This window comes from Crinia signifera, chromosome 6 (assembly GCF_055691185.1).
Source record: "Crinia signifera chromosome 6, ASM5569118v1, whole genome shotgun sequence".
NCBI classification, from domain to species: domain Eukaryota; kingdom Metazoa; phylum Chordata; class Amphibia; order Anura; family Myobatrachidae; genus Crinia; species Crinia signifera.
The window spans coordinates 193,206,319-193,220,542 of NC_139222.1; the positions used below are offsets into that span (position 1 = coordinate 193,206,319).

The 14,224-nt window shown below is 42.4% G+C and overlaps 1 protein-coding gene across 3 annotated transcripts in view; it reads left to right on the forward strand.

Moving 5' to 3' along the window:
• Positions 1-1,048: 1,048 nt before the first annotated feature.
• The window catches only part of ADAMTS14 (ADAM metallopeptidase with thrombospondin type 1 motif 14), a 158,405-nt gene continuing 145,229 nt past the window's right edge, over positions 1,049-14,224 (forward strand). For 2 of the 3 annotated variants that reach the window (XM_083148484.1, XM_083148485.1), the window contains exons 1-2: positions 1,049-1,530; positions 2,646-3,043. In XM_083148484.1, the coding sequence (XP_083004610.1) occupies positions 1,446-1,530; positions 2,646-3,043 (483 nt within the window). In that variant the 5' untranslated portion in view covers positions 1,049-1,445. Of the gene's footprint in view, positions 1,531-2,645; positions 3,044-14,224 lie in introns of those variants that run through there. The other variant, XM_083148486.1, reaches the window with a different exon arrangement.

The window sequence follows — 14,224 nt, forward strand, 5'->3', positions numbered from 1 at the left end:
TGAAAAAGTGCGATTTCTTGCACAATATATGTGAATTGCATGACTGAGCGCACCCTAAGCGTTTTCGACAAAATGTGCGAAAACACCTAAAAATCGCAAAAAAAAAAAACAACTAGCGCATCGTATTAAATGTCACCCCTAATGTCAAATTTGTAATCTATACTATGCGGTTGGTAAACGGGAATTATAATTAGGCTGATCAGTGCAGATCTGATATCTTACTACAAAATATACCTAATATAAACATTACATGTATGTTCAAAATACATCACACAGTAACTAAGGACACCAATACATCATTGCAAAAGCTAAGTATATGCTGGAAGAACGGGTGCCGGATGGCTCCCCGACAGTCGGGATTCCGACAGTCATTACTCCGACGTCGGAATCCCGACTGCTCCCTCGTGGGGGTCCACGACCCCCATAGAGGGAGAATAAAATAGGTGGCGAGCGCAGCTTGCCACCGTGCCCGCAGCGTGGCGAGCACAGCGATCCCGCAAGGGGCTTCATTGCGCTCCCCCCGCTGTGCAGTCGGGATTCCGACGTCTGACTAATGACTGTCGGAATCCCGACCGTCGGGGATTTATTCCACACCCGGAAGAACAAGAAGACTTTGAATATTTAAAATAGCGCATAACCTGTAACATATTATTTTGTATAAGGTTTTATCTACAAGTAGAAGATTATGGTTGGTCATAATTCCCTCTATACAAAGATAAATTAAAAGGAACTAGTTACCTGGATGTGAAGTGTGGGATAAAGTAAAAAAAACTATAATTATAAACAGTGGTGGGTTTTTCCTAGCAGGAACACTGGGTCTATTATTACAATGCACATAGAACCATTCTGCTTTTCTTTTCCATTCCACAGTGGCAGGCAAAGTACAGTTTCACATGTCACAGATTTGGGAGACCCCCTCTGTCCAGAGGAGGGACAGAGGGAACCCAGGGTGTGTCTGCGCTACAATGTTACAGATGATGTCAGTACTTGCATCCTCTGGCTGGAGCTGCAATGTACTCTGAAAATCCAGACCTCCCTCCCTTTTTCACTCTCTTTCTCTCCTCCTCCCTTATTTCTTTTGCCTTCCTAAATGGATGGGGCTTCTCCTGGATAGGCACAGTTCACAAGGGTCCAAAAAGACTGTATCAAAGCCTCTCTAAGTCTCTCCCCCACCACTCCAGACTGTGCCTCTCCTGATCTGTCAATCTACAGTACTGCAACAGGAGGAGAGCAGACTGTTAAACGCCTGGCTGCCTGGGCAAAATCCTGCAATATCCTTCTCTCTCTCTCTCTCACTCACTAAATGTCCGGCTAACTGAGCAAAGTAGGAAATCTCCAAAAGAAGAAGGAAAAAAATCTGCTGAACTTGCTCACTTACTGGATATATATGATTCTGCTGCTTCTTGTCTGGAAACCTGTACAAACTCCTGTCCAAGCTATACCCAATGGATTATCTCTACATGTATGGTATTGTAACTTGCTTTTTCACCTCTCTCTGCTGGCTGAGTGTGGATTCATTTATTTCAAAAGGTATGACTTCTTAGACCTAGACTGTACCCTCTGATGCTTCTAACACTAATGCTAAGTCTTTCATTTAGGGTAAATCTATTTAGCCTTTAGAATGGCAAGTGCTTTATTATACCAATGAATGCACTGCTATCAAAGTAGTTTAGGAATGTGTAATCCACAGACACTGATACTTTATTATCATTATCACTTATATTATTATTATTTTTTGCTTCGATTCATTGCACATAACTACACTTCCTTGTACTGTGTGCTATGTATGCCTGAGTACATAAGCAGTCAGTAGTTTATCTAAAACAAAAGTGATTAGCTGGAGAATGTTAAATTGCATTGCACTGACCTCGCTCAGTAACTTCTGTCCTGTCAGTGGAACTTCTGCCCTGCATATAGTGTTATAGAAACATACTAATATTTCTGACCCTTTTAGGGGTTAAATAGCTAAAATAATGTTAAAATGCACATATCTTAACTGGCTGCTGGTCTCTGCATGAAAGGTAGACATACAGTATGTTCGCTACTCTGGCAGCACAATCCATTGCTGTGCAGTTGTACAGTATGTTGATTTAAGTACACATGTTCTAAGTGAATGTGATGAGTTGTGTTGTTGGCAAATATACTGCTCCAGGAGGAGACTGCCAACTTGGATGTTACCCATTGCAGTGTTATTTGTGGAGTAAAACATAGGTGTGTTTGTTTTGACAGGTGTCAATAAGCTTGCTCCATCCAAATGAGTATCCTAGTTGAGTCTTCGCTCGATCCCCCTGGCGGGGAAAGTCAAATGAGAGTACACAGCTGGGAAAGCTATAAATGTTTCTTAGAATACTGAGGCCAATATTTAACAATAGTGATCTGCTTTGTCTGACTGTACATTAGCATACTACTATTGTGCTGGTCTTGTTACAGTAACGACAACCTTAGCAATATGTTCCTAAGGCAAAATACTTTTGGTGCACTAACCAGACCACTGGTAAAAAGTGAATACATGATTCCATAACCAATTGTAGAAAATGTGTAGCCCAAAAGTCAGTGATGATCATATATATGAATATGAAACACTGCTTAGATGATGTAGGTCGTTGTTTCTAAAGACTTATATAGCTTTTATTTATTCCCAATAGAAAACCTCTCTGGAAAGCTCAGTGAATATGGTGTGATTGTCCCATTCAGTACAGATCATCTAGGACAATATCTTTCCCACGTGGTGTCGGCAACAGGAAGTAGAAGAGGTGGACTGACCTTAAAGCACCCTGGGCAGAGGTTGGCCCGAAGTATCCTCGATTCACCAACAACTCAGTCAGATGATAGGTGCTTGTATTTCAATGTTACGGTCTTTGGTGAGCAGCTACATCTTCGTCTGAAGCCCAACAGACGTTTGGTTTCTCACAAGGCTACTGTTGAGTGGCAGGAGGATTTAAAGGAGATTTCTCATGACTCAATAAATGCAGATTGTGTGTATACAGGAGACATCACTCATATGCCAGGAGGAACTGTGGCCATCAGTAACTGTGATGGACTGGTAAGTCATGCAATGTTACCCACATTTGTGTTCTAGAACTCCAGCTTATGTTGACTGAAAAAGCATAAGAAAAAAGTTTTTATTATTCAATATTTTTAACCATTCTCTAATGAGTTCATTCTTACATAAGAGCTCAGATGCCTTAAATTAGTAATGTATTGTTCAATCTGGATGTTCCTTTGAACGCACCAGCTCCCATAGTCCTGTAATATAGTATTAGGGGACATCATGTCATACAGTAGCTCCCAGAACATCAGTTCAACCTTTGCCAAAAATATACTTGTTCATGTTGGAGGGCGGTTATTATTAGCAGTGGAAGAAGTATGTGAAACACTAATGGCTCTCTGAGTGTTTCTGAAAATAATACCAGTGTTCTTGGACTTGCTTGTTTCTAAGTGCACATGACATTGACACGTCTTTAATACTTTCTCTTCTAGATAAATCTACATCTAAATCTTTTTGTTCCTTAATATAATTACATAGGACAGTTTCTGTAAATGAAAGAAAATTTTAGATAGAAATGCAAAAACAACCAGCTTTCTTGGCGCTCTGTAACTCTCGTGCATAGTCGTTGGCAAATGCAACGTATCATGAAAGTACTATAGGAAACTTGGCCAAAGGGAGAGATCTGGATAATATTTGTAGCATTGTATTCCCCTCTTGCTTCAGAAATATGTATACATCCAGCAACTGCATGTTTAGCGTGGTCAGATATGCAAATTAGCCACATGTTGTTATAGTTTTGACTGAGATCCAGCTTGCGTGGAATTTAAAGATGACTAATTCTTGACTCAGTTAACCACACCTCTACATACACATATAGTCAAAATTATACATACATCAGAGAAGATATTTTATTTCCATTCAGGCTTTTTGTTTTAGGCTCGCTTTACATCTTTCATGTTTTTTACAGTAAAAATGTATTTTTCACTATGAGTATTAGCTTTTATAGATTAGTAAAACTTTGCTTTTTCAGGATCATAAGTTAAAACAAGCTTAAACTACGTCAGTATCTACACACAACTTGCGTGAGGTTTTAGTGACCTCCAATGACCTTATGAATACAAGTAACACAAATGTGTGTCATACTCTTTTACATATGTTCTCAATGGTGTTTGAACACTTAATTGCTCTTGTGAGGTGTTGGCGAAAGATCCACAAACATTTTTAGTGCTTGATATTTTTTTAAATGCAGAAATCATTTCAGCTTTCAGAACCATTAGCATTTTGTTCTCTGTTATTCTAAAGAGTGAAATTGTACTTCTGCAACTTCATTGATTGCTCTAAGGGGTTTATGTACTATGCCTTGGGAAGAAATAAAGTGTATGGACATAAAGTACTAGCCAATCAGCTTTAACTGCCATGTTATATGCTGTGTTTGGAAAAATGACATAGATGAGCTGGTTGGTTTATCTCTCTCCAAGGCTTAGTACATAGACCCATGAGTTACAGAATATTGCACATACAGAGCCATATTCAATTGTTTAATCACGCTTGATCTCCCACGCTTGATCTCTACATGCAGTACTGCGAATTGGGCAGCCCCGTCCGATTATCGGATATTGGTGTGCTGTTCACATCCTGCGACCATTGGGATGGAGTTGGCATTGTCTTCTAGTAGTGCCCCAGAAAACACAGGCATTCCCCAGCCGTCGGGAGGGAGGGCCGCTGATGTAAACAGTGGCCTCCATCTCCCCACAGCCTTCGCAGTGCTGAATTAGTCTAGACTTACTCAGCGCTTGTGAACAGGAGGAATCCAATTGGTGGTAATTCCAAATGGATTTCTCCTTATGTGCACACCAATATTGATCATTTTTTATTGTGCATATTGTGCTCATTAAGTTTGGGTGGCTAAACCTGACCAAGCTAATGGACTCAATGTAAAAAGTCCCATTTGAGTGCGCAAACGGGTGCCTTTTGTAACATTTCAGCTTGCTGAAATGTTAGTGCACCCACCGGCAGGAACGGTGGGTACACTAACAGGTGTTGGGACACAGGTGTTGGGACTAGTGGTAACAATTGAATACCACCCACAGTATGGTTCCTGATTCTAAGTCAAGATCAGTATGGTTCCTGATTCTAAGATGCATAGTGCTGGTGTATGGGGACGTCAGCATTTTCCATATGTGCTTAATTATTCTAATGCGAGTATTATCTAGCATTTATCTATCTGCCTCCATGCCTTTGCATCACACTGCCCACTGTTTTCCTGGGAATAGCTTTAACCAACAGTATCTGCATTTACATCCACCTCGCCCCATGCTGGTTGCAAGAGGTCCAACAGAAAAAGGAATCCATTGTCCTTATCCACTCCTCAAAAGTATACAGACGTCTGGCAGGCCCACAATACTCCCATGAGACATTTTTTTGCTTGCTTAAAGGTAGCCAACATGTTGTTGCCCAGAGAAGTCTATTTCACAGGCAGAATATTACATGTAGAGGGAACCACCCACTCTTGTATCCTCCATTAAGTTGTGTGTGCTTGCAAGTCTGTGAGTGCTTCTGCTGGTCATTTAAGAGAAGTGTACGCTTCTGGACCCATAACTTTTATTGTATAAAAATGAAGTCATGTAAACCAGTGGTAAATATTATGATGTACAATTTTAAGGGTATCTTAACTAAAGGTCGATTTTGAGTTTCAGTCCAGTTGGAGGTGATTTTATGGTGCATTTGACAATCAGGTATTTACTAAAGGCAAAACCGACTCAGAATCCCCTCAAAATGACCATAAATTCAACTTCACAGAAACAGACCTTCAAATAGACCATTGGTACTTTCCCATGGACATTAATAGGAACATGTCATTTACTACCACTCAATTGGAAAATAGAAAGCAATAGAACCAAATTAGAGATGTGCAGGTTCTGATTTACTCTGATTTACTCTGATTTCAAAGCAGGATCTTATTGGCTATCCCAAATCACACGACAGTTGTTGACAGTTGATAGCCAATAAGATCCTGCATTGAAATCAGAGTAAATCAGAGCCTGCACATCTCTCTAAACCAAATATAGAACAAAAATTACCATTTTCAATAGAACCATCATAAACAACTTTTATTGACTTTATTTCATGTGGAATTGTCTGAAATCTCAATATGGTAGAAAAGCATAGGAGAATAGCATATGTTCAGATGCATAAATGATTGCATAGAAAGACACAGCAATGATTTAGAAAGTAACGTATATGCAAATGAGCTCAAGAATGAAAGTGTTTGTGGGTAATAACTTATTTTTTTCTAATAAATTTTTTTTTTATAATTTTGGCTATCTTGAGTCCCTTTTGAGTACATTTTTGGTTCTAATAAGGGGTGAAAAACACACTTAGAACTTGTAATAGAAACCAATGCACCAGTCAAAAAAGAATGGAACAAAAAAATAGCTTCTAAGTAAATGATCTATTTGGAATAGAAACTCTATTGTCAAAATTGTGGCTATTATGGTTCTATTAAATAGACCTAAAACTTTTAGTAAATATATCCCTCAGTCAATTAAAGCAATCAGGAAACATCAGGAAAAGAATGCTGTAAATGTGAGCTAATGAAAAGAACAACAAATGTTTTAGGGAGGACAGTCCTTAATTTGTAAGTTCTACCCTTCCTCGAAAAGTGTCCCCGTAATGTCCTTCTTATTTGCCCTTAATTATATTCTGCTCTCTGATCCCACAGTGTTGTTCTATTCTCTGGCTCAAACAGTAGCTTCTCCACATGCATACTATTATATTACATACCCTCCAACATGACCCATTCCATTAGGTACAAAATTCCCTGTTTCTGGACTCCCATGCCAGTGGCAGTTGCAGAGGTGGGGCTGCAGCACAATCCAATACAAAAAAAGGGAAGCCACACCTAATGCCACCCCAAACATCACTGTCCTGGACTCACTGGCAGTAAACATGACCCATTCCATTAGGTACAAAATGCTCTGTTTCTGGATTCCCCTGCCAGTGGCAGTTGCAGAATTGGGGCTGCAGCATAATCCAATATTCAAAAAGGGCAGCCACACCTAATGCCACCCCAAACATCACTGTCCTGGACTCACTGGCAGTTGATGTGACCCCCCTCTTTGGGAAGGGAAGTCCAGGAACAGAGCATTTTGTACCTGGAATGGGTCATGTTGGAGGGTATGATCATTGATATTTTGGCCGACTACAGTGCTTTTGTACAAGTGCAGAAGCTGTTGTTTGAAACAGTAACACCCGAAGCACTGTACATGCCCATATTATAATAGCCATGTGGGAGTTGCTGCACACATCCGCAGCAGCACCCTGCGGCTCTGAGTCCAGACTCCAGCTAGCTTTCGCAGCACACGCAGCTCAAGCCCAGTCTGGGTGGAGGAGATAAGAGACTGCTCGGGACACAGTGAACATATTGGGGATGGGACAGCAGAGAATGGGGAAGGTGTGTGTGTGTGTGTGTGTGAAGGGGGGGGGGGGGAGATGTCACTGCTGTAAAAATGTTTTAAATGTGGATGTACAAAATGGGGTTGACTTTTTTTTTGCACTGTCTGGGTTTGTAGGCCATGCTCCCTTGTCACCGGGCCATGCCCCCAAATTTTGGGCACATGCCTGTAGCATGCGTTGATGCCCTATCTGCCATGGATTAGAAGTTGGGAGGTATGGGTTGCTGGGGGCCCAAAGCATATGCTTTCACCTTTGCCTACAAGTCGCTAGTTCCGCAACTGCCCGCCCTGCTAGTCTATTTAGGTTTGTTGCTTTTTTCTGTTATTTACAATATTTATTTTTCTTCAATTTATTTCATTATAAAAAAGTTGGTCACCTTATTATTTTAGAGGAAGCAACCACCAGTGTCCAGGCTTTTGTTCTGGCCTAATACAAGCTCCAACTCACAGGTAGAAGACATTTGTCGGGCTGCTCCCATTCTGTGGAATGCCCTTTCATGAGCAATAAAACTGATAACTAGTGTTTAAAGTGGTCCTGGTGAGGTGGTGGAACTCACCCCCCCCATATGTCACTGCCAGGGTGGGTGCTAGGGTGTTCGGTGCCCCCCTTACAAGCTCTACATTTATGGCCTTTCTCACATACCCATGAAAAGAATAATGTGGGCCACATAATACCACCCTTATTGCAAATTATGCCCAACAGTGCAAAACAACCCAATACCCCAAAAAGCGGGACAGTGCACTCCACAAAAAAATTAGGGCATGGATTTGTGGGACAGGGGATTATGCACACTGTAATGCCTATTACACATTATGCCACACACAGTAATGGCCATTGCACAATATGCCACACACAGTAGTGCTTCTTACATATTATGTTACATAAGTGCTGCTTACCTACATGCTAATTGCTAGGGTTTTCTTGCTCGTTCCCAGGGGTTACAAGCTCAGTGTCAGGGGTTTCTTACTCGATGCCAGGTGTTTCATGCACAGTACCAGGGGTTACATGCATGGTGCTAGGTGTAACATGCACAGTGCCAGGGTTTAAATGCAGGGCACCAGGGCTTACATGTGTGGTGCCAGGGAGAAGTGTGTGCACTGCACTGTGTGATAAAGGAGACAGCTGGGCAGAGCAGTGGAAACCCGGTTGTCTCTCTTAGAGCAGGTCCATCCTTCTGTTACTCTGCGGCGCAGCTATTTAAAATGTCGCGCCAGTCTCAGCTCACAGCCTGGCAGCCAATCAGGCAGCAGCAGCTCCGATTTGCTGCGAGACATGAGCCTGGCGTGTCAATTTAAATAGCTGCGCCGTGGAGTTGTGGATGGATGGACAAGAGAGTCAGCAGGGTTTCCACCATTCTGCCAGGCTGTCTAGCAAAGCAGGCAGGGAAGACACAGTGGGGCAAGGTGACTGGACGGAGGTGGAACCGTTTTGCCTCCAATATGAAACTGACGGAATGCAGTTCTGCCCCGTTCAAGCTTACTTTAAACCCTGCTGATAACTTACCTTTTTAATACAGATTTGTGTGGCGTGGCGTAACTCTTTCAAAAAATGTTCATAAAATTTTACTTGTAAGCAAAATTTATTTATAAAACAGGACAATGAAAATGAAGTGAAACAAATACAAATAAATACAGATTACAAACTGGACTCTTGGTAAATCTTTGGATGCAATTTACTTCTTGGGTGTGAGCTGGAAAATAAGCATGTGGTATCTCACCATATATGTGGGCTGCGGTGGGCTATGTTTGAGATCAAAACTGTGGCACCACCGAAGTAGGCTTAAACAATGGATTCCCCAGTCAATAAAGTGCAAGTGCTTCCATAAAGTGTCCGTGCGTCCAGGTAAAGTGCATGTGCCAAGGTGCTCTATCTTCAAAGAGTGCAGATGGTGTGGTCAAAAACAGCATGCATTTCGGAGATCTTTCTGTCTCCTTTTTCAAGCTGGATATCATGGGGGAAATTTACCAAAATGGTTTTCCAAAAAATTCGTATTCGTATTTCTATTCGTAGGAAATACGAATGTGTACGAATGATAGTGATCTAGCAAAAGTCGTGTTCCGGAGTGTAAGTTATTAAAAAGTCGTATTAGTATAATTCGTATTTTCCGATGGTGTAGGCATTCGTATGTTGGTGTACGCATGTTTTCGTAAAGTCGTAGAATCGTAGGTGAAATACGAATGTCGTAGGGTTTTTGGTCCGAAAACCCCGTTATTTCACGAATTTGTCGTGAAATGAAATACGAATTTTCGTATATTCAACCACATGGCTCAATACGAAAATGAAAGTACAAGCGTGATTGGTGTATCCCTTTTACACTGGGGAGGGCTCTCAGACCCATATATAAGTCGTGGAGGCGCCAAAACTTGTTGTGGGTGTAGTTTGGAGTGTGGAGGAGAGAGGTGCAGTGGAGTGTTGGTTGTTGTTTTTTGGTGAGTTGTTTCTAAGTGATTTCTGAGTGTGTATTGTTCTGAAAGTTGTCTTGTGCTATTGTTTGTTTTGTCCTTTACAAAGTTTGTCCCATTAGTTTTGTTTTTTTTGTCCTATAGTCGATCTTTGTGTGTGTTTGTGTGTGTGTGTGTTTGTGTGTGTGTGTGTGTCTGTTTGTTTGAGGGAAGGAGTAGGAGTGTGTTTTGTGTTGTTTGTGTTTAATTTTTTGTGTGTGTTCTACTGTTGGTATCATGTCTGAGAGTGGTGAGAGTTTCCTGGGTGAGGTGGAGGAGGTGCCTGATGTGATGGTGGCTGATGAGGAGCTGGAGGAGGAGGAGGAGGAATATGTGGCTGAGGAGGGTGAGGATGATGATGATGATGATGTTGATGATGATGATGATGTGGCTGTTGAGACCCCTGCTGCCTCTAAAAAGGGGAAGAAGAAGGCATCTTCACAGAATCCTTTGAAGAAGATGCCAATGTTCACACCAGCAGAGAGCAGTGCCCTTGTGCATAGCATTATAAAGCATAAGGACCCCCTGTTCTTTAAACCTGTGTCGGCAGCACGGAAGGCCACTATATGGAAGCAGGTAGTGGAGGCGGTCAATGCACATGGGACCATTGTCCGTGACTTTGCTAACTGCAAGAAGCGTTTTTATGACATACGGCGGCTCGTCAAAGAGAAAATCACCAAGGAGGACAAGTATCGCCGGCGATTTGGCCCCAATGTCCCATGTCCAATTGATTGGAAGAACTATGAGAGGGCAATGGCCACTCTCATTCCGAAGGAAGTGACCAACCCACCTGGTGTGTTTGACACAGATAGCCGACATGTTGGTGAGTAGTGGTCAGTGCAGTAATTTGCTCATAGTTATGATGCCACATCACATTTTGGACCAACAGCCATTGTTTAGTCAACAATGAGGCACACACCCATGACATCAGTGTCATGTAAACATGCAATACACCTCACATGTTTTTTTTTTTTTGGGTGTGGTATTTTTTGTAAAGACATTTGGTCGACACACGCAGTATGTTGACATGTGAAGGTTCAAACTTCTCATGCACACATGTTTTGTGTAGTGGGTTACTGTATAGCGCAGGCTGTTAGCATTATAACACAATTGCACAGGTTAGGTCTGTACAAACACTGCAAAGCACAATACCTCATACTCATGTTAATGGTCCCTTTGTGTTGAATAAGGTAGTGGAATTTTACTTGACTGTAACCTCACAAAACACTTGTTAGATAATCAAACCAATATGCACTGCAGGGGGCCAGATGTCACATGTGCAGCAATTAAATAAATTTACTGTGGTACTTCAAAGTGACATCTATATTGCTGTGTCAGCATAAATCACACAGCATGAAGGCGGCACCAAATTTATGAAACTGACACCACAAACATTCTTTGCACCAGTAACATCTGCCCCACCAGCAGTGCACATAGTCTACTCCTTGTAATAATTGTTTGGTGGGGTTAAACTCAAGTTGACTAACCACAATAATGCTTCCTCACATGCTTTAATTTGTTCTCTTCTATGATTAAATCGATCAGCAGACAAGCATATCCTGTTTATGTTGATTGTGGGAACCGGTTCACATGTGTACACATATTTGGTCATAATGTGTGTTCCTGCATTTTCAGATGCTGCGCTTCTGTTTTTTCCTCAATGTGTTATAATTATTTGTTTGTAGATGTGTTAGCAGTAATTGTTGTGCGACCATTTGTTTTGCTATCCCATAGCAACAGCTGTGTGATTTCCCCAGAAATTGCAATTAATTAATTACTAATTGCAATTGTGCCACCATTACTGGACTACTCTTGTAATTAAGGTGTGATGTTTATGTTTGGATGTTGCTATTCTCTGTTTTTATTGTGGTTGGTTCTTGTGATGCTAATTCGGATGTGTTTTGCTTCTGTATTTCTCATCACAGCTGCAAGTGAAAAAAAAAAAAAGCAAAGATTGTATTCTGGGTCCCCATTGAGTGGAGCACCACAACTACATAAACAGAAGCATTCACACACATCCCCTGCGGATTCAAGTGGCCGACGGTCAAAAAGGATTTCACAACAGTCCTCTTCGGCAGATTCTGCTGATGAGACAGGTATGCGCTCTGTCTCTCTCTCTCTCGCGCTCTCTCTCTCTCTTTCTCTTGCTCTATAGTAAATGATGTTTGCTTTATTCTCCATACAGCATCCCGTTCTGCATCCCAGTCAGCCAGCATTGACACACATAGACGCTCAAAGGGCACTGATGGCAAACGTCGCCATTTGGACACATCAGATGTTGGGGAGACAGGTGTGTACACCAACATACACACCCTCAGCTCTCTCTCTCTCTCTCTCTCTCTCTCTCTCTCTCTCTCTCTCTCTCTCTCTCTATAGTAAATGATGATTGCTTTCTTCTCCATACAGCATCCCGTTCTGCATACCAGTTGACCAGCATTGACACACATAGACGCTCAAAGGGCACTGATGGCAAACGTCGCCATTTGGACACATCAGATGTTGGGGAGACAGGTGTGTACACCAACATACACACCCTCAGCTCTCTCTCTCTCTCTCTCTCTCTCTCTCTCTCTCTCTCTCTCTATAGTAAATGATGATTGCTTTCTTCTCCATACAGCATCCCGTTCTGCATACCAGTTGACCAGCATTGACACACATAGACGCTCAAAGGGCACTGATGGCAAACGTCGCCATTTGGACACATCAGATGTTGGGGAGACAGGTGTGTACACCAACATACACACCCTCAGCTCTCTCTCTCTCTCTCTCTCTCTCTCTCTCTATAGTAAATGATGATTGCTTTCTTCTCCATCCAGCATCCCGTTCTGCATCCCAGTCAGCCAGCAGTGAGACACAGAGACGCTCAACGGCCACTGATGGAAAACGTCGCCATTTGGAGATGTTAGATCTGGTAGAGACAGGTGTGTACACCAACATAGACACTCTCTCTCTCTCTCTCTCTCTCTCTCTCTCTCTCTCTCTCTCTCTCTCTCTCTCTCTCTCTCTCTCTCTCTCTCTCTCTCTCTCTCTCTCTCTCTCTATAGTAAATGATGTTTGCTTTCTTCTCCATCCAGCATCCCGTTCTGCATCCCAGTCAGCCAGCAGTGAGACACACAGACGCTCAACGGCCACTGATGGAAAACGTCGCCATTTGGAGATGTTAGATCTGGTAGAGACAGGTGTGTACACCAACATAGACACTCTCTCTCTCTCTCTCTCTCTCTCTCTCTCTCTCTATAGTAAATGATGTTTGCTTTGTTCTCCATACAGCATCCCGTTCTGCATCCCAGTCAGCCAGCATTGAGACACAGAGACGCTCAACGGCCACTGATGGAAAACGTCGCCATTTGGAGATGTTAGATCTGGTAGAGACAGGTGTGTACACCAACATAGACACTCTCTCTCTCTCTCTCTCTCTCTCTCTCTCTCTCTATAGTAAATGATGTTTGCTTTGTTCTCCATACAGCATCCCGTTCTGCATCCCAGTCAGCCAGCATTGAGACACAGAGACGCTCAACGGCCACTGATGGAAAACGTCGCCATTTGGAGATGTTCGATCTGGTAGAGACAGGTGTGTACACCAACATAGACTCTCTCTCTCTCTCTCTCTCTCTCTCTCTCTCTCTCTCTCTCTCTATAGTAAATGATGTTTGCTTTGTTCTCCATACAGCATCCCGTTCTGCATCCCAGTCAGCCAGCATTGAGACACAGAGACGCTCAACGGGCACTGATGGCAAACGTCGCCATTTGGCCACGTCAGATGTTGGGGAGACAGGTGCGTACACCAACATACACACCCTCAGCTCATTCTATCTCTCTCTCTCTCTCTCTCTCTTTCTTGCGCTCTCTCTCTCTTTCTCTTGCTCTATAGTAAATGATGTTTGCTTTATTCTCCATACAGCATCCCAGTCGGATAGCTCTGACACACACAGACGCTCAACGGCCACTGATGGCAAACGTCGCCATTTGGAGACGTTAGATGTGGTGGAGACAGGTGTGTACACCAACATACACACCCTCAGCTCATTCTATCTGTCTCTCTCTCTCTCTCTCTCTCTTTGTTTCTTTCTTGCACTCTCTCTCTTTCTCTTGCTCTCTTGCTGTATAGTAAATTATGTTTGCTTTATTCTCCATACAGCATCCCGTGCTGCATCACACTCGCTCACGTCATCCCATGATTTAGAAGTGGGACATGGGAATTTTTTCGATGTGGAGATTGGTAAATTGTTGTCCTATCAAGTGTGTCACTATGAAAGTGTATATATGTGTGTGTGTGTATCTCTCTCTCTGTGTGTCTCTCTCTGTGTGTGTGTGTGTGTGTGTGTGTATGTACATACAT